This window comes from Balaenoptera physalus, assembly GCF_965194825.1.
Source record: "Balaenoptera physalus genome assembly, chromosome: 2".
Lineage (NCBI taxonomy): Eukaryota > Metazoa > Chordata > Mammalia > Artiodactyla > Balaenopteridae > Balaenoptera > Balaenoptera physalus.
The window spans coordinates 151,121,637-151,142,839 of NC_138883.1; the positions used below are offsets into that span (position 1 = coordinate 151,121,637).

General features: G+C 53.2%; 1 protein-coding gene across 2 annotated transcripts in view; it reads right to left on the reverse strand.

Moving 5' to 3' along the window:
- Window positions 1-21,203, reverse strand: part of ADARB2 (adenosine deaminase RNA specific B2 (inactive)) — a 372,865-nt gene that overhangs the window by 80,447 nt on the left and 271,215 nt on the right. Inside the window, exon 3 of one of the 2 annotated variants that reach the window (XM_082450243.1) lies at window positions 16,107-16,990. In XM_082450243.1, coding sequence (XP_082306369.1) covers window positions 16,107-16,990 — 884 coding nt within the window. Of the gene's footprint in view, window positions 1-16,106; window positions 18,157-21,203 lie in introns of those variants that run through there. The other variant, XM_082450242.1, reaches the window with a different exon arrangement.

Here is a 21,203-nt window from a genome sequence, read left to right on the forward strand (position 1 = left end):
GTTTTTAAATATGGCGCCCAGGCAAATCTTACTCAGAGAATTATTGGGTCACAACTTGGAAAACCCATCGACTAGCTGTGAGTAATTCTCAAGGGCAAGGGCTTTATCTTATACACTTCTGTGTGTTCCTAGCACCTGGCACATTGCCTGGGGCAGAGTACTGCTCATTAAATATGTGTAAAATGATGGATGAATGGATGGGTGGATAGATAGATGGATGGACGGATGGATGGATGGACAGATGGACAGATAGATGGATACGTGGAAACCAGTGTCTTTGCCAGTGGGCCTGCTGTTGGCAAGCCATTGGTGGCACTATGAACAAACGTTGGCAGTCATTTATGCCTTTTCTAAACCTCAAGAAACATTTCGATATGTCTTAAATAAGAATAAATAAGTTCCTGCCTAAATAGGAAAAACTCTGTCACTTTTCTTGGATTTCAAAATCATCAAAGCAGAATTTGCAGATCCTGATTATCTTACTGTTTTTGCAACTAGCTCATTGCTTGGTTTATCCTATTTAGCACATGCAAGTCAGAGATGTGTTTGCATCACAAATAAACTGCCTTCCGTGCCCCAACACTGAATTTGGATTTGAATAATGCTAAGTAGGTCTTCACATTTGGCTGTTATGGTTAATATGACCATTCATAGCATGTTTCCATATATCTTCATTACAAACGTAAACATAATTAGCTCTTATTCAAAAACAATTTGGTTGTAAAATCCAGTGATTTCTAAATGTGCCCCCCATTTTAAGAAACTCCAATATGCAGTCATTCAAATTCATGGAATGCATAAATTCAGCACCAGTTCATTTCAGAACTATTCTTTGCTTTACTATAAGATCCACTGAGGAGGCTTCCAAACAATGGGATTCTGTAAAGCATTTAAAATGTTACTCCCTTTAATAATCAGACATAACCCCAATGGAATGCTGTAGCACCTCCATTAAGGCAATTATCTCATTATTGTGCCTATTTTCATGTCTGTCTCTCATGCTCACTGTGACTTAATGAATTTTATCATGTTTATCTTTGTTTATTCAGATCTTAAATACTTGGTACCTATTTAATGCTCTAAGCATTTAAAGGACATTATTGGATTCCTGCCCATCACTGTATCCCTTCAGATTCCTAATACATTGTGGGAACCCCCCAAAGTATTTACTAAATGAATGTCCTTGCTTCAGGAAGGCAGATAATTCTATATTATGATGTATGGGTAGTGCATGGCTGTGGAAGGAAAATGAAGGGCTTGCAGGTTCCTCGGATATTTCTTCTTGTTATAAAATAAGAATGACCTTTGCAACTCCATTTAGGCTCGGCTGCTTATGAATTATGAGGTGTTCCTCGTGGAAAAGACATTTCCTACAGCCCACTCACCCTCTGAAGACCACGAAAGTTCTCTGTAGAAAAAAATCACACTGTTTCAGTCCACGGAGGGTTACCCATGTCAAGTGGAGTTTTATTATTGTCCTTAGTGCTGGGAAGAATTACTTTTGGGAAGTTTTAGCTCATTACTTCTGGTCTTCATCAGCTGTTCTCGGGGGTAGTGGCCTTTACCGAGCACGGCAGCCCCCCTCTCTGTCGGGTTCCCCCCCCCATTCTCCACGGAAACAGAGCAGGTAGCCTGACAGCAGAGGGAGACTCAGGACACCAGAGGCAGCAGACAGGAGACTGTGGAGCTGGGTGATTTCAGAAGGAATTCCAAGAGATTTATCTCCCTTTTTTATTTAAAGATCTGTTTTGTGAGTTTTATATATAACCAAGAATTGATTTTACAAAGTCAGTTAATTACTGGGAGAGAAAAAAAGTAGATTTATGTAGTAGTTTTATGAGCACGTGGTATAGGGGAGTGTGTGTGTGTATGTGTGTGTGTCTGTGTACTCGTTTGCAAAATAAATCCCAATACTTGCTCATATAATCAAGAATTGGGAAAGACAAAATACCCAGAGTGATTTTCACTCAGGACTCAGACTCTTAACTAAAAACTCTAAAGGCACAACTGTATCAACTCAACTGGGTGGGCTGGCTGAGCGTTGGGGGTCAGCAGAGGAGTCTGGGTTCTCTGAACTGCCCAGTTTAGGGGATGCCCTTGAACCCGTGTGCTTGCGGGCAGGAGTTTACTGCCCACTCCCTGTCCCAACCTCCTCAACATTATCCTGGACGGGGAGGGAAAGGGATAGAGTGAGATCTGACACCCATTCTTTTGTTTAAATCATCCCAATTATCCAGGCCATTTTACTATATTGATTTCATTGGTTTCAATTCCCATTTTCTAATAGCAGGAGAAGTGAAGGGAGTGAGTGAGAACCTTTCCCGGTAACTGGCTGGCTATCAATGGGGCGCGCCCTACTCTCAAGGCTGGGTGGCCGTGGAGTTTGCCTCCCGGGTCACCATACAGTCTTCAGGCCAATCACACACGCGGTGAAGCTACACAGGCCCCACATGGGCTGGGGCTGACGTGTGCTTTGCCTCCGCATTATTATTTTTGGGCATCATTGTTATTTAATCTTGCTGTGGTACTTTGCGAGGTGAATCAGGCTCACTGGCATGCATCATCATGTCCCAAAACAAAAGCCTCTATTTTAAATGAGAGATACTCACTGGAGCCCACACAGAGGGGACAGAGGGGTTGGAGGGGATGGAGGGGAGGAACCACAGTTCTCAACTCCCTGGGCTTTTCCTTAAAAACAGGAAGCACATTAAAATGCGACAGACATTTCTCTTCCCGCCATGCCAGCTGATAAGTACTTAAACGAACGCTCCTTCAGAAGTCCAGCCCTACGTATTTAAATTCATTCAGCCAGAAGCTCAGCTATCTTGGGCTGCAGAGTTTCAATTGACTGTTCCCAGTTCACTGCTTCTCGTTCCTAATAACGACATTGCAGATAAACTACATTTTTCTTTTTATCATTCTTTCCCCATTTCCAATTTCTGTTCTTCAGATCTCTGTCAAATAAAATGTGCAATTTTAGCCATTCTCTCCCGCCCCTCCCCCCCCACCCCCAAAGCCCCGCATAGGGAAAATACTGAAACAAGAGAATCAGGTCCAACTTGTCATCCAAAGTCTTGTCTAGAATGATGTAGAATTTTTACGTTGTGTGAATTTCCCATTCAGGGTGGCCTCCCTGGGAGCTGGTGACGGTCCAAGCCTCTGGGATGTCTCCCTCACGTTTCCCGGAGTGGACAGTGCAGTGGAGCCAAGGGGTTTCGAGGCTGGAAGCAGACAACTCTGCTTTCATCTCTTCTCCCCGGCAGCCGCCCTGGGAGTGGCGGGTGGGCTGCAGGGCTTGGAGGCTGCGGGCCCGCCAGCTGCCCACTCCGATGGCCACGTCAGGCCTGACTCATGTCCAGTCACCGGCAGGCTCTGTGGCCCCATGTTCTGGATTTGACATGTTCCATCCGGAGACCCTTTCCGGTTTTTGGTTGGAGGCTCATGGCTTTGCTGTCCGTCAGGGTCTCTCTTCCCCGACAGCCCAATCCCACCCCTGCTGCCCTGGAGAAAAGTGGGCCAGATCCGAGTCTGCAGCAGAGTGGACACGCCCTCACGGCCACACCTGCTGCTGAGCTGATCCAGGAGAGCAGGTGGAGGTTGTGTCGTTGGGTCACGTTCTTCTGGGAGCCAATCAGAGCCTCTGTTCATTTGTTTCACAGTTTGTGAAGATGCCCACATGGCCCCCGGGCTGTATTCTTGCTCACTTTCCTGCTTGCCTCCCATCTGCTTTGATTACAAAAGGGGTTAAAAACAAACACCACCAAATGAAGCAAAAATACCAACCAGTCCAGGGTAGAGTGGATTCATGCCAAACTTCGAAAATTCTCCAGGTCAACACTTCCGTTAAGAAAGAGGGCTTTCTATCGACACAGGGTGTGCTGGTCCTTTCTAAGAGGGATGGAGAGTCCATCTACGACAGGTGCCTGCCCTCCTGAGCGCACATGTGACATTTAAAAAGTATTCCTAACCACAGAACAGCAAGGTTTGGAATGATCCGCTTCTGACATATATTGTGTTAGTTTCAGATGTGCTCTTGCAGCACCATGACTGCTGTCTTGCTCTAGGACAGAGTCCCCTGAGAAAGCAGGGATGTTGATGGCCAAGTAGAAAAGGAGCAGGTCATACGTGTGACTGTTGACCTTCACATGTTCTGTGGCCCAAAACAGGCTGAGCACCAAATTGGTCTAGAATCCAATTAGCATCAACCAGAAGACCACCTGTCCTCAGCACTGTTTCTGGGGGTGACATGTCACTCTCTTGCAATCAATTACTTCCCTGTGACACCTTCGCCCTCTAACTGCTCCTCCTGCTGTCTGCATCCCAGGCTCCTTGATCAGGTGGTACTTCATGCTTCTTTCAGCCAGATTTTGGCCTGGATTTAGCTGGAATTACATAGCCACAGACAACAGGAAGTGAGATTTGCCAAGGACGCCACGCATCTGGGGGGCCCTCCCACCCGGACCCAGTTCTCTGTGCTCCGTTTCTTCTGCCAACTCTCAAGTATGGTTGTTAAAGAGAAAATATATAGTCAACATCTAACTTGTCGTGAAGGCTCACCCTTTGCCAGGATGTCTCATTTATTCACTAAAACAGCCCTACGATGTGGCCCCTTTATCAACATCCTACTTCACAGGAAGGTAGGTAATGTGTCCACTCACACCAATGGTCACTGGCAGGACCAGGACTGAATTTCTAAGGTTTGACCTCAAAGGTGGTCACCACATCGCCTGTCGCTCTGCGTTCTCCCCTCACGTTAAATGCTGTGCCATCCAAAGTCATTCGGGGCACGACTGTCCCCACTCCTGGACTGTTCCCTTCTCACGATGGGCTGCAGTGGGGCCACTGCCCACCTGTGTCCTCCACAACACCTCCTGGTGAAGGAATGATTCACCTGATCGGGGGTCCCGGGGCAGGTCTCCCCTTGCTCTCTGGGATCCCAGACCTGAGAGGCCCGCGCTCTCAGACGCTCTGGGGCTGGCGAGGCTTGAAGGGCGTCTGCAGGGTCCAGTTAGGAAGCCCGGCGTTGGGGCACCCAGGTCGCCCTCCCCATGTCCCCATCAGTAACCAGATGACGTCCCGATCCGTCTACCTGGCTCCTGTATCTCAGTGGATGGTAAGTTGGTGGGAAAAGAGGTATCTTGCCATTATTAATCCCCTTCTCTCCCACCATTTGTTATTCTGACTTTTCCATTAGCCTTTTTTTTTTTTTTTTAAATTAAATTCTCTCTTTCTCAACAATAAGAGTCTTGGTTGTGTTCATGAAGGGAAGTGATTCCAATTCACAGAATCCACAAAGCCATCCACTGGGAAATGGGAGGAAAATATTAAAACTTTAATTTAAAAGCTTGTGTGATCAGAAAGATTTGTTTTTGTAGTTCCTGCAAACACAGGATTTCAGTTGGCTGTGTTCTTGACATGGGTCAGAATTTGGGTCTCAATTTTGTGGATCTTGGGTTAGACAGAGAAGGTTGCCATGGGCATAGTCTGCATGGCATCCAAACACAGGGTTAGTTATGATCTGTTTGGAACCTAACAGCACAAAGGGTAAAACCGAGGGTAGAAGATACTCCAGGATTAAGAGAAATGGTGTCCACACAGAAGACATAAGTCAGTTGATGGCTCTTCTCACTGCACAGTCATCGAAAGCTTCCTCATAAAAACCAAGTTGGCAGAAGGACTCCTGCTATGAGACGGGCACTGGGTCCCCTTCCTCCCATCAACCCAGCCTCCTCAGGCAGGACTCGAGCTTCCAAGTGTTTGGTGACCATTTCTATAAAATAAGGGCTGGGTTAGCGCTTCTAAAATTCTGCAATCATCTGATTTACCGGCCAACCAAAAAGAACAACAGTGAGTAGATTCACCCTCGATCATGAGTGACCCCTGGAACCAGGGTGACCATGGGGGTCAGATGAACGCCTCTGGACTTGGTCAGCCAGTGTCCGAGGGAGGCCGCAGGGTGGTCTGTGCACCTCCACCTCCGGAGGAGAAAGGCCAGTGGACGGGTCTTCAGGACTTTCATGGGCCTTCTTCCCAGGGACATGGCAGAGAATGGAGGTCAGGAGACTCTGAGTGTGTTCTGTGCACCTCCAAATCACCCGTGCGGTCAAGGCCACCAGCCCTGCTTCACGAGAGGGAACGGGGTCTCGGACACTGGCCCTTGGTCATGCTGGTGAGCGACAGGTTGGGACCCAGACAGAGGGCCGCCTGCCGCCCTCTCCACCCAGCCCCTATGTTCCCAACTCCCCCCTCATCCTTTCCAGGGTAAGAGAGCAAACAGACGGTGGGTTCCGTGGCCTGAGAAGGTGCACGGCTTGTCCACTCCCCGCTGTGCCTGGGAAGATGCAGGTGGACGTTGACCACAGTTGGGGGGAGGCCCCTCTTCACCCCAGACCCAAGGTCATAGCAAGATGAACTGAACTTTCATGGACGCCAGGTCACGTGAGTCTCACAATTTCATACCCTCAACGCCAGGGGGAGCTCAAGGCAGTTCCTTCCATTGGGGAAGCCACCCACATTGCAGACCAGAAACCAGAGGCTTGAGTGAGCTGCCCAAGGGCACCCAGCTGGAAAGGTGGGAGCTGAACTTAAATTCAAGGCCGCCGATCTTGACTTGGCTCTGGTGGCAGCAGGAAGCCCCACGTGCTTGTCCCACGTGTATCTCAAATTTTGCCTGAAGCCGAACTCGTGATTTCTGGCCACTCCCCACACACATCACGCCCTGGCATGGGCGCTGCAGGTGGGGAGGCTAGGGGGCAGCCTACAAACAGCTTGTATTTCAGGAACCACCCAGGCCCGCTGTTGGCTCCCCTCCAGCCGCAAACACGGCAAACTCGGGCTCCTTGGCTGCGACACAGCTGCCCCCTACTGTCCTCCTGCGGTTCCACCCCCCTTCAGAGGCGCCCCCCCACCCCCCCGCCCCGAGTTCCATCAGAATCCATCCACCCCGACTGGCTCTGCTTACGGCCCCATCACACCGTCCTCACAGCCCAGCTGCTGCTGTCGCTGTGATGCCGAGTCCCCCACGGGCACCTGCTTCCTGGTCCCGGGGCTGTTCCTGGCTCTGGGACCTGGATCCCACGGCCTGGCGTGGCTAGGCCATTGGACACCTGACCGAGAGCTGGCAGGAAGAAAGAGCCTTTGCTGAGATCCGGGCGGGCTTGCCTTCCTGTCTTCTTCCTGTCTAGACGCCTGGGGCGAACTCTGTGCTGGCAGGAAGGCCACGTTGCCGAGCGCCTCTGCCTCCGCCTGCCTGTTCACTTCTCGACCCTGTTGTGAACCCAAAATGACATTCCACGAATGCTGCAGGCCAACTCGTGTGCTTTACGGAGGCACATTCTCTCTGATTTCTCCAACTGAATAAAACCTCTACCCAAGACCAGGCAACCCAGAGTCCTTTTTCTGAAATGGTCACAAATGAAACATGGTTAAGATGCGGAGAGACTGACGCCGCTGGCAGAAGATGACTTTTATCACTGATTCGCTGTAATCACGACCTTGGGGAAACAGCCCTGTATTAAAGAGAAGTTTCTACTGCTTGGTGTTTGTAAATTTTGTCCTGTAGGCTTATAATTTTGAGGACTTGAGTAAACTCATAATTCCCCAGAGGGCATTAATGTAGAAAACGCATTTTAAAAATGTTTAATTGTTGAGCTATTGCTACAAATGATTGTTCCTCTTTTCTTGTACCATTTGGGCTCAAACATGCGGGGATGAGGGGTGATGAGACGGAGGGGGGAGGCGATGAGGTCTGGGGACGTGAGCACATCTCTCTCCAAACGGAGAGAGCCTCTCTGCCTCCTGTGTCATGAAGGATGGTGATGTTTCGAACACAGGTCCCAACGCAGAGAACTGGGGAAGCCGCTGCATTTGCCTTAAAAACACGGCCGAGTGTAACAGGGTTCTACAGCACAGCACAGGGACCGATATTCAATATCTTGTAATAACCTACAATGGAAAAGAATCTGAAAACAAATTATATGCATATATGTGTGTGTATAACTGAATCACCGTGCTGCACAACCTAAACCCACCTGGGAAGAAGCGGGCGTTACAACTATGAGGCAGCAACAGCGGGGATCCAGGTCCTGAAGGGCAACTTTCAGACCCAGTTTGCGCTCCAGGCCACGTGTCAACCTTGTCAGAGTAGCCGCGTGGCGGGTCTACACTCGGCACCCATGGAGCCTCGACATCCCGCGATCTGAGGGCCCTCAGCACAAAGAGCCACCCCGTGTGAGTCCTGGGGACCCTGGGGGAGCAGAGGGGGCCAGTGAGCCCAGCCCCAGAGGCCCTACAGGGCGAGGACAGCACAGCCGCCTGGCACAGCTGGGCGACGGAGCTGGATCTGTGTGGGGATGGGGTCTGCAGGGCTCCCTCCCACCGCCCACCCCTGGCATGTCCATCCCTCGGGCAGGTGCAGAGGCAAGTGGCCACGGGGAACCCGCCCTCCTTCTTCATCCTGGGGCTCCCCACACACCCCGCGGCTCCTTGGACTGGAGGCGCTTTCCCCCTGGGATGTTCCTCTTCGCCTCCTCTGCCTCTTTCTCCAAGTTGTCATCTCTTTTCTGCTGTCTCTCCTTTTCACTATAGCAATGTGTCCCCAAGGAAGAGGGAACCTGGCCATCTCGACAAAGCCTGTTGTCTACACGGCCAAGGGCAGCCTCTGCACTGACAAAGGCGGTCTTCCCGAGAGGGAGCTGGCGAGCTCCCCGCCACCCTGCCACCTCAGTGCGGGTGCCCTTGCCCCAGGAGCCCCCTTTCCCCTGCCAGCCCTCCAAGTTGGCTGCTCCCTCCTGCTTCCTGCCCACACTGTGTCCCCTGTGTCGCTCCCATCACTGGGGGCCACGTGCTGCCCCGTTTCCTCGACAAAGCTGTAAAAGTGCCAGGGCCTACGGGGAGGGCAGCCTGGGGTCTGAGGGAGGGTCTCTGCCCCCCTTGGGACCATCCTCCCGGCTCCACCACTCACCAGCCAAACTTTGGCCGAAGGGCTGAGCTTTCCTGCTCCTCGGCATCCTTGTCTGTACAGGGAATGTGAGTGGTGCCACCTGCCAGGTTTCTGTGAGGCCCGGATGTGCTATTATACGTAAAGCGTGTAAAACAACACATGACACAGTTAGTGCCTGATAAATACCAGCTCCTAGTATCCCCGTGGATCATCACCGGCATCAGCAGTGTTAGTCGTGGCTGTAGAATAATGAGGCAACTGGGGAAGCTTGGTTTACAGCCTCTGCTTAATTCATCAACAGTCATGTTAACTGAGACACCAAACACGGTATTGGGAACATATAGGCTTAAATACATATTTAACTCTTCTAACTTAAATTGTACCAAACTTCTTTTAGTAGGAATTCAGATGGTGGGGGCTATTGTATAAATGTATATGGTACATTATATCCATCATGTTTAAGTGTACGTTTATAAGTGCGAGTTGTATACATTGAGTGTACATTGTACAAATTGTATCATATAAGTTATACTGTGTAGACATTGCACACTGTAAATTGTAACATATAAATTATATTATGTAGACATTGAGTGTACATTGTACAAATTGTGTAAGTTGTGTATACATTGTGTACACATTGTACAAATTGTATTGCGTAAATTATATTATGTAGACATTGTGTGTACATTTTATAAATTTCATCATATAAATTATATTGTGCAGACATTGTGTGTATATTGTATAAATTATCTCGTATATATTACATTGTGCATTGTGTGTACATTGTATAAACTGTATCATATAAATTGTACTGTGTATACATTGTGCACACATTATACAAATTGTATCGTATAAATTATATTGTGTGGACATTGTGTCAGTGCGTAAGTGTATTGCTAGCATCTACAGAGCCTTCCACACCCCTGCTGCAGAGGGATTTTTGGAGACTCCTCCGTGTGTGGCAGCCGTGAGGAGACCCATCTCTCCCACTTGGCCATCAGTGCCACTACTGAGGAGACGACGTGGGGAAGGTCAGGGCTGGCTGGACGGGCGGGTGGGCGTCTTCCTTCTGTAAAAGGCTGCTTTTCCCTCCTCGTGGACCACAAGAGGGTGTGTGTGGCCACAGAACGCAGACAGAGCTGAGGTGTTGAAAGGAAGGAGGCTGCCTGAATAATCACGGCCTCGCCTTGAGCAGGGGGCAGAGTGGCCATGGCCGAGCAGCAGAACAGTTACCGGGTGGCGGACAGGCTGCCGGGACCCTGGGCACCCGGGCACCCCGGCATGAGAAATTTAGACCTGGAGCTGGAGTCCTGAGCCTTGCTGCAGGGGCGGGACACCCCAGGGCCTGCTGGTGGGAAGTAACAACTTCCCCTAGACCTACTGCACCCTGGGCACTGGGGTCCAGGCCGGCTCAGCCTAGACAGGCCCTGCCAGCGTCTGCCCCAGGTACCTATCTGAGCCAGGAGGGCCCCCATGATGGGATTAGTGACCTTATGATGGAGACCCCAGAGAGCTCCCACCCCTTCCTCCAGGTGAGCACACAGCGAGAAGACGTGTCTGTGAACCAGGAAGCAGGCTCTCACCAGACACAGAATCTGCGGTCACTTTGATCGTGGATGTCCAGCCTCCAGAACCATGAGGAATCAATGCCTGATGTTTATTAGCCACCCAGTCTGTGCAGTTCTGTTATAACAGCCTGGCTGGACTAAGACAGAGATATACTTTCATAAAAACCCTGAATTGCTAAATTTCAACTTTGTGCACATTGAAAGTAAAACATGAATATTACAGTTTCTTTGTTTCCCCACAAATTCAGTAGAAATCCTCACAGGCAAGTGGCCACCCTCCACCCCGGCTCTCACCAACCACAACCTCTCCATGCTGCCTGCATGGATTTCTACCTGTTCTTTATAACCAGCGTCACCAAAATTAGCCTGGTGTTGAGATCACCTGTCCAGTGATTTCCAAGGGAAGAGACACATTCGATTCCCTGACACCCGGGCTTTTGGGGCAACGTGGTGGTGAGGGTGCACATTCGGGTGGAAAAGGGGAAGGACAGGGAAGGTAGGTGGGTTCTGTACACCACCCCACCCCCAGACCCCCGGCACCTTTTGCCAAAGCCTGCAGGACTCAGGGAAGGTCCCCAGAGACCAGGTGTGTCGCTCTGTCTAGAGACGCACAGGAGTCCAGCTCCTCAGCTTGGGGTCTTTGTGGCCAGAGTCGCTCTAAGTCGGGGTCTGCTGTGCTGGTGGGTCTCAGGATGTGGTGGGGTCCCGTCCTAATCCCAACCCCCCAGGGAACAGAAGGTAAACAGCCAAGAAACTGTGGCCATGAGGAACGCCTTGCTGAGGCAGAAAGAAATCAGCCCTTTTCAGGAAAATAATTAGGACCCAGGACTGTCCCTTTCTGCTTGTAGGACCTGTAAAGCTGCAGCTGTCTTTCGGAGGTCATTCTGGAATTGCTGGGGCTGGACATGCGGCCAGGGCAGAGCTGACCCAAGCGTCTGGGAGAGTGAGGCCCCTGGGCTCATGAGGGGAACCCCAGAGGCGTCTGCTGCAATTTCAGGGTGTCCTTGGGTAGAACATCTCGGACAGTGTTAAACTGTCTCAAAGCCAAGTAGGTGTGATTTCCACACTGTCTGTAACCCAAGCCCATTTAAAATCTGGAGACAGCTCCAACGCTAATTTGTGGCAGCAATATTAACAGTTCTGTGTTACAGCGGTTAAGGTGCTGCCTCTGTTGAAGGAGACAGACCAGCAGGACTGTGAAATTAGAAAAACAACCTGTGAAGTGTCCGGGGTGGCGGGGGTCACCCTGGCTTTTGGGAGAAGGACAGCAGGTCTATTTGTGTCCCAAAGTGCAGCTGTTGAGAACGAGGTGACAGTCAAGCCCTTGGTCTAATTCTGCAGCTAATTCTGGGGGCAGATTCCATGAAATGGATTGCGTATGGGAGCTCTGATCCAAGTTTGCTATAAAATGCTGAACGCTGAAAGCACTGTTCATTTCCATTATGTTATATGCCCCCATGGTTCCCCCCTCCCAGCAGTGAGAGCTGCACCACCAGGGAACAGAGTAGGTGCGGGTTAAGTGTGCCGAGTGCCTGACAAGTGGCCAGGACAGGCCTGGGGTGTCCGCTCCCTAGAAGGACCTGCAAAGGGCTTGAGAAGCAAGCAGGCTTCATGGCTAGTTTTAAAGGCATCCCCTTCTTACTCTCGGGGAGAAAGTGTTTTAGTTGCTTTGACTAAATCTTTGAGACACTGTTAGTTCCACTGCAGCCTGACATGGAAATTAAAAAAACAAAAACAAAAACAAACAAAAAAAGGGAATCACTGCGGGTGAAGAGAGACTCAGGAACAAGACAATAAACCTGGTAGTTTTCAAACGAGGGGCGACGTGTCACCACCTCTCCCGCTTCCTGCATCACCGTAACTTTTAGTCACTTTCTTTCTTCTCTCATCACATGGGAGCTCTTCTGTTTCCACGGAGCCAAAATGCTGAGAGATAAGCCTTTCTGGTTGAATTTAACGCTGTTATTAATTAACTCTTTTCCTGCTAGGGGTGGGAAGTGAAGACCACAGAGATCTAGATTTTGTGATTTTACTTCTGTTTTTTTTTATAACAAGGATGTTCCAGGTAATGAGCATTTATATTCTGACATGGTCTCGTTATTGCTTCCAAGTTTCCCGTGAACCTAGAGGAAATCTGAGGGCTGGCTCTCCCGCCAACCCCTGGGCTCTGCTTTCACCCTGTCAGCTGGTGTTTGCAGAGCGTCCATTCGCTTGGGCCTGCGCCGTTAGAGAATTTAATAAAGTCGTGTTCTCATCACTCTGGCAAAGAGACCTGAAGTCAGATCTCATGAAATTGAAGGAACGAATCAGCCTGGTTCTGAGAAAACCCCCAGGTTGAGGAAATGGTGGAAATCTGATACCGCAGAAATCCACACCTGTGATTTTAATCGTTATTGAGAATGTTATTCTTCAGAACTGTTTTAGAATGGAGGCTGAAACTTTTTACCTCAGCCTGGCCGGGCAGGCACCTCCCTTGTCCACAGAAGGTGATGTCTGGGCGCCGAGGGTGGTGGTTCTTGGGGGTCTGACCCGAGGGACGTCTGGGGGGCTGTGTTGCTCAGAGCTGTCCTCACAACGGGGCGAGCGTCCGACCCACCGAGCTGGCCCTGCCGTGATCTGCTCTGTGGCTGAGGCCGAACAGCCCAGGGCCCCCGACAGAGCAGGTCCTGACCCACCTGCGCGGGGATCAGCACGGCAGGAGCCTCGTCCTGGATTTCCGGCAGCCGGGCCCGGAGTGGCGTTTTATACACGCTCCCCCCACGACCGACACCTTAGAAGTTTTTTGTTCATTTTTCATCACTTAAATAGGGGAGCTCCCCCAGGGATGGTTCTGACACTTCACTCAGAGGAGACTGAGCCTTTGGTTCAAAGCCCTGAGCAGAGGCGCCATCTCTTCATTTGCTTCTGCAGCGCAGGAGCCCGCAAGCGAGCCTTAGAAGCAGACCCCTGGTGTGTCCTGCACACCAAGCCCACTCTGTGGGGCAGAACCCAGACTGCGGGCAGACAGCGTTAAATACTGAGCTTGAGACCCCAGGTCCAGAAGCTGTGTCGCTTCAGCGGTGACCGCTGCTGCCACCCCCTGCCTCTCCTCCCACCCCACCCGGACTTGGGCAGGGTCCCTCACAGGTCAGTGGTGGGAGCTGCCCTTCCTGGGGGTGTGGACGGCGGTTCGGGGGGCCCTGCCAGGGCTGGGGGGCCTGGCTTGTCTCCTGGCACAGGTGCTGATGGCGCAGTTAGACAGGTAACAAAGGTCGTGCCTCTGGCCACCAGGACCTGCGTGAGCAGGAAGCATGCGCTGTAGATGGCGCTGTGCAGAGGAGGAAAGCAAAGCAGCATTTACAGGCACCCTTGGAATCTTTTTTTTGAAGCTCAGTCCCTGAATCCAGACCATGTCCAAGGTGGGATTCGAATTTAATAAAGCCGCAGAGGGCGCCTGGTCCTGAGCGCCCGGCATGCCGGCCCCACCACCCTGCTGCAGGGGCGAGGGGAGTAGGTAATGAGCCTCCAAGACGGGTCTGGTGTGATGGACGGGCTGCGGCCCTCCCGCTGCTCCGCTCTCTCCATCATCCAGTCTGGGTGTTAGCGGACTGTCAGGGAAAAATAATTTAGTGGCTGTGGCTTTAACTGATGTGCTGCATTCTGGGGTCAAATGACTGTTACAAAGTAGTGGTGCCGCCTGGTTCCTGCATCGTGAGAGCTCAGGGTTGACAACATGAAAGGAAAAGGCATCATGGCCGGAACTCACTGACATCATTCAACTCATGGGGATTGGGGTGGGGGGGCAGTGGGAGCTGGAGGAAGGACACTTCTTGCTAAACAGCATCGGGCAGAGGAGGAGGGGGCGCCCACAGCCTGCGGGGAGGGTGACCTTCCAGGGACGGTGGCGGGAGGACACGGGCCAAGGGCAGCCTGGGGTCATCTAGGCCGTGGGGGGCAAAGGGGCTTCCTTGGGAGCTGCTGGTGGGTTTGAGCTACAGACGGTTGTTGGTGGGTGGAGACGCCAGGCAGGAAGGAGGAGGAGAAGAAAAGAGGTGGGGTGGAGGAGTAGGGAAGGGACAGCAGGGCTGCAGTGTTTCTGGCGGGGACTCATGTCAACGCCACACAGCCGCTTTTACCTGGATTGTGTATTATCTGAGGGTGGGTCGAAAGGCAAGACGCATGGAGGTTATGGGCTACCCCCCTCCAACCCGCTCCTAGATGGTGCAGTAAATATTTGAAAATAAATGAATGAATTGGGGGCAGAGGTAGCAGGAGAAACAGCTGCCCCCCGCCATGGGGTTCCCTGTTCAATGGAACCTTCATACGGCCAAGCTGTGGGGACCAGACCAATGTCTGCTGTGCCCGTTTGTGCTCTGCACCTGCCAGAGTCAAATAAATGTTTGTTGGATGGATGAATGGATGGATGGATGAATGGATAGACAGGTGGATGGGTGGATGGATGGATGGATGGGTGGATGGATGGACAGGTGGGTGGATGGATGGACAGGTGGATGGATGGATGGAAGGATGGATGGATGGATGGATGGATGGATGGATGGGTGGATGCTTGCTCCTGGTTTTGATTCAACATAGGGTTCTGTCCTAGTGCATTTGTTTGGTTCACTGTCCAGAACCCCTCCAGTTGCCTGAATCTGGGTGGTGCCCTGGTTTCTCTAGTGGACACGTGACCTCCTGAGGCAAATAGTGGATTCTACCTGAGGTGCTGTGAGGTAAAGATGCCCTGATCTGAGCAATGACTTACAAGTGCCGAGTTCTGACTACGGATCCTGAGCTGGGCTAAAGGCCTTTAACTGTAAAACCTTTCTCTCCTCCATTGATGCCAAAAGTGAATGAGAATAACTTCCTGTAACTAATACCTTAGAGATGCCCACAGATAGTTCTCAAAATGGTAAGAGAAAAGATAATTTGCATAAATAAGCAGTTACAAGAATCGGAAGGAAGAGCTTGCAAAGTGGTACAAGAATATTTCCCGACACAAGGACGGTGCACGAAATACTTCCTGAGTGAGGGAGGTGAGCTCTGTGAGAAGCACACGTGTTCTCTTGTGTGACGAGGCCCTGGAGGCGGCATGAGGCAAGGTCCAGCCCGGAGCTCCTCCCTCCGCCTGGCCCTGTGCTCAGGCAGCGTTCTCCAGCCTCCAGAGCCAGAAACTCAGCCCAAACCAGCACCGAACTCGCGTTCCCACCACAGGTTCCCTCGGCCCAGCTGCAGATAGTCACTGAGGGGCCTTCCTGCCCCTCAGTCCTCTCTGGGGTCAGGAACCCTGCCGCCCCAAACCCCTGCTGCCCCCACTGCCCCCGCACAGCTGGTGTCACCATCACCAAGGTGACCAGTTGCCCAGCTCTCCCTTCCCTCTGCTAAGTCGGGACCAACAGTTTTTCCATTCACACGCTTCCAGGCTCTCTCTCCCCAGAGCCGGCACACGGCTCCGACGCTGCAGTGGGAGAGGCAGCACCTGGCTTGTCTGGGGGGGGGGGGTGCGGGCGCCTCCCACTCACAGGGAGAGAGCAGGGGGTCCTCTGCTGCCCCGTCCCTGCTCCCAGGCACCCCTGCACCCCAAGGACGCCGCCCGCCAGCAGCTACCGGAGAGCTCTCACCTGAGGCAGGAGGTGACTTTTACTCCTGCTGGGGACGTGGCCGGGCAGCCGGATGTCGAAGAGGGCCTGTAGGGCGGCCTGGGCTGCCTGGCCCTTGGCCAGCTTCTTGCTGCGTCCCGAGCCTTCGAATGTTCTCCCGTCCACGCTCACGGCCATGACGAAGCTCTGGGCGCGCCTCTTCTCGGGCTCCGAGAGGCACACGTACCGCAGGCCTGAGCGCAGCTCGTTCAGCAGCACCACTGGGTTCCTCGCGCCTGGAGCCGTGGGGCCCCCCAGGTCCAGGTCCAGGTCCAGGTCCAGCGGGCGGCCCAGTAGCCGGCCCCGCCGGCAGGCTGTGGCCAAGCGCTCGGGGGCGGCAGGGCGGCGGCCCGGGAAGCCCTCGCTGGGGGCCGTGGGCTCGAACCGCTGGAACAGGGAGTCGGGGAAGTCGGCCTGGTCGGAGGTGAAGTCTGGGGCTGTGCCACCTGGGGCCGGGTGGGCCTGGCAGGCGTTGGGGAGCTGCACGAAGGACCTGAGGGCCAGCTCAGCCGCCCGCATCTTGGCCTTCTTCTTGGTGGGCCCGGTGCCCTCGAAGGTGAGCCCATTCACATCCACGGCCACGGCGAAGACGGGTGCGTGCACTGGGCCAGTCTGCGACACCGTGCGGAACTGTAGGCCCGGCCGCAGCTCGTGCAGCTGCACCAGCGCATTCTTGGGTGCCACGGACCACGAGAGCCTCCTCCAGAGGAGCCGCAGCTGGCACAGGTGGCCGCCATTGCCCTCCTCCAGTGGCCGCTTCCTCTTCAGGCCGGGTGCGCCCCCTCGGGCCCTGTCCCCGGAGGGTGGCAGCCTGGTCTCCAGGTTGCTCACGTTGCGGTTTTCCTTCACGTCGGCGCTGCTGGTACCTGGAGGTGAGAACAAACAGCGTGACCCGGGGCTGTGGCCCAACCGAGGGCGTTGTTGCAGGTCACCCCCTGCAACACTCGGCCACCGGACACCAGCCGGCCTGGCACCCTCTGGAGGCCATGGGGAGACCACATGGGCAGCACCTTGGATCACAGGCCCGCAGAACTGACCACACCCCTGCAGGTGGGGGTTAGGGCCCAGAGGAGGGGACCCCCACCCCGTGAGGTGCCCGGAGTGCACTGAGTGGGGTGGACACACACGCAGGGAGCGTGTCCCCACTCGGGGCTGTTCCCAGCTGCCCTCTGAGTGCCGCCGGGTCCCTGCACAGGCCCCCAGACCCCCCAAACCAAAGGAACACGTGGCCTCTCTCTCCATTGGGTTTGGGCGACGCGGAGGTCAGGGAGGCCTTGCCCTCGGGGTGGAATGTGAGGGAATTGTGTGCTCACACCCTGGACGCTGGGTGGCACTTAGGCTTACTGAACTATATCTAGATGCTTCTACGTAGATGAAGCTCTGAAATATAATGTTAGATGATAAAAGCAACTTGCAAAATAATACACAGAGGCTATGGTTAATAAGTTATAAGAACACAGAGGTTACACAGCATTCATGCCTCCACACAGGTGGTAAAGCTCAGACACGTCCCAACTCCCTTGGGACACAGGGAGGAACACAGGCTCAGAAGGTGGCTTCGTTTGTATCTGTGAGGTTTTCTGTCTTTTGCACAAAAAGGTATGAAGCAAATTTAGCAAAATCAGCATTTGCTAACTGTGTGAGAGGAAGGCGGGTAATGACAATTTCGTTTTCTGGTCCGGCCCTCTTGGACCACCCTCCTCCAACACAGCTGTTCCATTTAGGGAACCTCAGCCGTGGGTCCCCACATGGCCACAGATGTGCGTCCCGCTGCCCTGGCCGACGTGCTTCTAGAACGCCCGACCCTTGGGTTTCCCGAGAGGCTCTGAGGATGACAGTGCTGGGCTGTGGGTTACCCTTCCCTGACCTCACTCACACCTTCACTCTGGCCCCTCACTCCTAAAATGCACTCCGGGGTGGGTTATGGCCCTGTTTTCTAGGAGAGGAAACTGAGGTCCCACGTGGTGAAACAGCTGCCCAGGGACACACAGTCGGTTAATCGGGGGAGGTGTGACTGCATCCAGGAAGGTCTGCTGTGTCCGGGAAGGCGATTTTACGGCAACTCGGTCACTTTCTTGTCTGTTTCACAGACGCGGAGCTGGGGAGAGGGGGATGCCCAGGGGAACTCTGCTGACAGCGTGGATGGACGCGGGAGGAAGCAGCCAGGCTCGGGGCCACGCAGGACCTTGATGCCCGCAGATGTCTCCGTAGGAACTCATTCAGCAAGTGGAAACCCGAGGGGGTTCTACCGCCAGCCCAGAGCGCATAGGCAGACTTTGAGCGTGTCTCCCTCACCCCAGCCTGAGAGCTGGCAGCGGGAAGACGCGCTGGGTCAGTGACCTGGTCCCGACGGCGCAGCTGCTGGATGGTCACCACGAGAGAAGGACTGTCTCACAGGCACGCAGGACACGCTGAAGACCGGCGCCCTCGAGAGGCATCCTGGCTCCAGCTCGGGGCCAGCCCTCCTCGACCACGTCGTCCCCAGCAGGTGTGCTCCGCGGAAAGCGTCAGGCTCCGACTTAAGAGCGCTGTTTGCTGAAACCTCAGCGGCTCTGAGTTGGGAGGTGGGCTATCAGCATTCCTCCAGCAGTTTGCTTCTGTAAAACAGTTGGTTTGCAGACGTCGTTTTGTTCAAAGGGGTGAACCTGAGCGTTTTATAAGTTAGAGGTGGGCAACATTTGTTTACAGTCTATTGCGGTAGAAATAATTACCTTCCAAGTATCCACACTGAGTCTCAGCCTCTTTTTTTGGTCACTGTGCATATTGGGTGCACACACAGCGAGGAGTTCTGCCATTTGGGGTATTTCGGGCCAAGGAGTGGTAGATGGGAATAACCATGCAGTTTCCCAAACCGAAGGTAAAGATGGAAAAAAAAATAACCCAATCCAAGAAGCCCACAGCAGATTGCCCAGAAACGCACTGGGAGCTCTCTAATTTCTTATTGATTTCCCACGACGTGGGGATTGAGTGTGGCTGTGAGTGTAATTAAAGTGGCTGGCGTGTCAGATGCCCTCTGAACCTTCTGAGGAGGTTTATCTTGGGGGAACAGCCCGGCAGACCCAGGTTCCCCTCCGCTTGCACTGAAACTGCTTCCACACTCTTCTCTTCGACATCCTAGGACTGTCATCCTTAAAGTCTAAAGTGAGCCACAGAGATCCGAGTGTGGGTGAAGACCCCTTCCTCGATAATCAGTAATTAATAAAAGTTGATGGGAGTGCAGACTTCTGGGCTCCATCCTGATATGCTCTCTGGGGGTGATGTCACACGCTGGTTTTTGCAAACGAGCAGATTAGGGGTTCTGCTCCCACAACATGGCCCAGATGCTCCGTTTAACTGGCCTCCTGAGTTTGTGTGAGGTCAGGGAAGCTGCAGGGTGGGCGGTGGTCACTCCACGGCTCTGGGGTCAAGCAGGTGAGAGGTCACATCTCCCGACCTTGGTGTGTATGACCTTGGGCAGTCCCTCCACCTGCCTGAACTCCATTTTCTTAAGAGGATAAATGTGGGTTTTGGTAGCACTTGCCTTAGGGCTTATTATGAGGTTGAGCTAGAGAACACCCGTAAAGGACTTAGCAAAACCCCTGACACTGAGGAGAGTCAACTGCATTTTTGAAAAGAGCGGGAAAAAGGGAGGCAGACACTTCTAAGCTGCATCTTCTTGTCAAGGCCCAACTTCCCTGCTTATTTCATGAGTTGGGCTTCCAGGACCCCCAGAAAGAAGGGGTGGAGACACACGGGCTCTCGTGATGCAGTCTTGGGCCGAGGAGGGGTGGTGAGGGGGGGACCCTGCCCTGCTGGTCTGGTGCCGCTGAGGTTTGCCAGCCTGGCTCTGCTGGACCCCACGCCCCTTCACCAGGCCCCTGCCAGGTCCATGCGATCCTCTTACAGAACTGTAGCTCTGATCCCACAAGTTCACATTTCCTTCTTCTGCAGCCCCCTCCCCGACCCAGGAAATGATTCTCATTTTCTCCTCCATTGAGTCGATAGGTTTCACACACCTGGCGTCAGAGAGAATAACCCAGAGGTGGACAGTCTAGAGGCTGAGAAGGCTCACTCCTGGCAGACTGGGGAAGCTGCCCCCCACCTGCTTCCTCAGGTTCAGGCATTGCAGGACCCAGGCATCTCCCCAGCCCAGGGCTCTGCTCCTCAGCCCGTGGCCAAATGCCAGGGTCACTCTGAGGGGGGGACAGGGAAGGGCCTAGTCTCCGCCTGCCCTCCTGGCCTGGCTGCTCCCTGGGCCCCCCTGGGGCAGGTTGCCGACCTTAACCCTTTATCTGGGTACGCCGGGGGCACCCTGGGCTGATCTGGTGTCTGCTCAGGACGTGCAAAAGGGAACTGGACGTAGCCTCACACGGCGGCCAGCACGGCAGATCGCCCTTCTCATGCACATGTGGGCAAAGGTCATGCTGATCCCGCGTCGTTGGGAGCCCGTTCTCGCAGGGGACGCTTTTCCCCAGCTCTCCAGGGGTGGGTTTTGTCCTGTCACCAGTGGAGGGCCTGCCGACTCCAGAAGGTGTTTGCACCAGGTGGTCCATCCCTAGAGGCGGGAGGGAAAAGTGTGGGCAGGACTCCGGGTGCTGATGGCTGAGCGGTGTACAAACAGAACCAGCCACACGGGACTTTTCCAGGATTAGTGGAGACAATGAACAGAAACTTTCAGCACAATCTGTGAACGTCGCAGGCTCCAGACCGAGTGTTTTATGTTACGGTGACTGATCATGACCACTGAAGAGGGAACAGCTGCCGTTGCCTTTTAAGTCCTAGGCAAGAGTGGCGGCCCCGCTGCTGGGATGCTCCCAGGGTTCTGGGTGCAGGAGTTGGTCAGAGAATGTTTATTGTGTGATAAAAGCAATCTGATTCTGAAAATGTGTGCGTTGTACACTGGAAGCAGTTCCAGCGGACAGTTCATATGAGGATATAAGAATTAGTGGGTCCTTTAATCCCACTCTGGAATTCATTCCCCAAATAACTGTTATTTTCACCAGTCGTAGCTCAGAGGCTCATACATGTTAGAACCGGGAGTAGCTCTGCAGGAAACCCACCTCCCACTGTGTGTGAGGGGCCGGCCTGGGGGAGGCACAT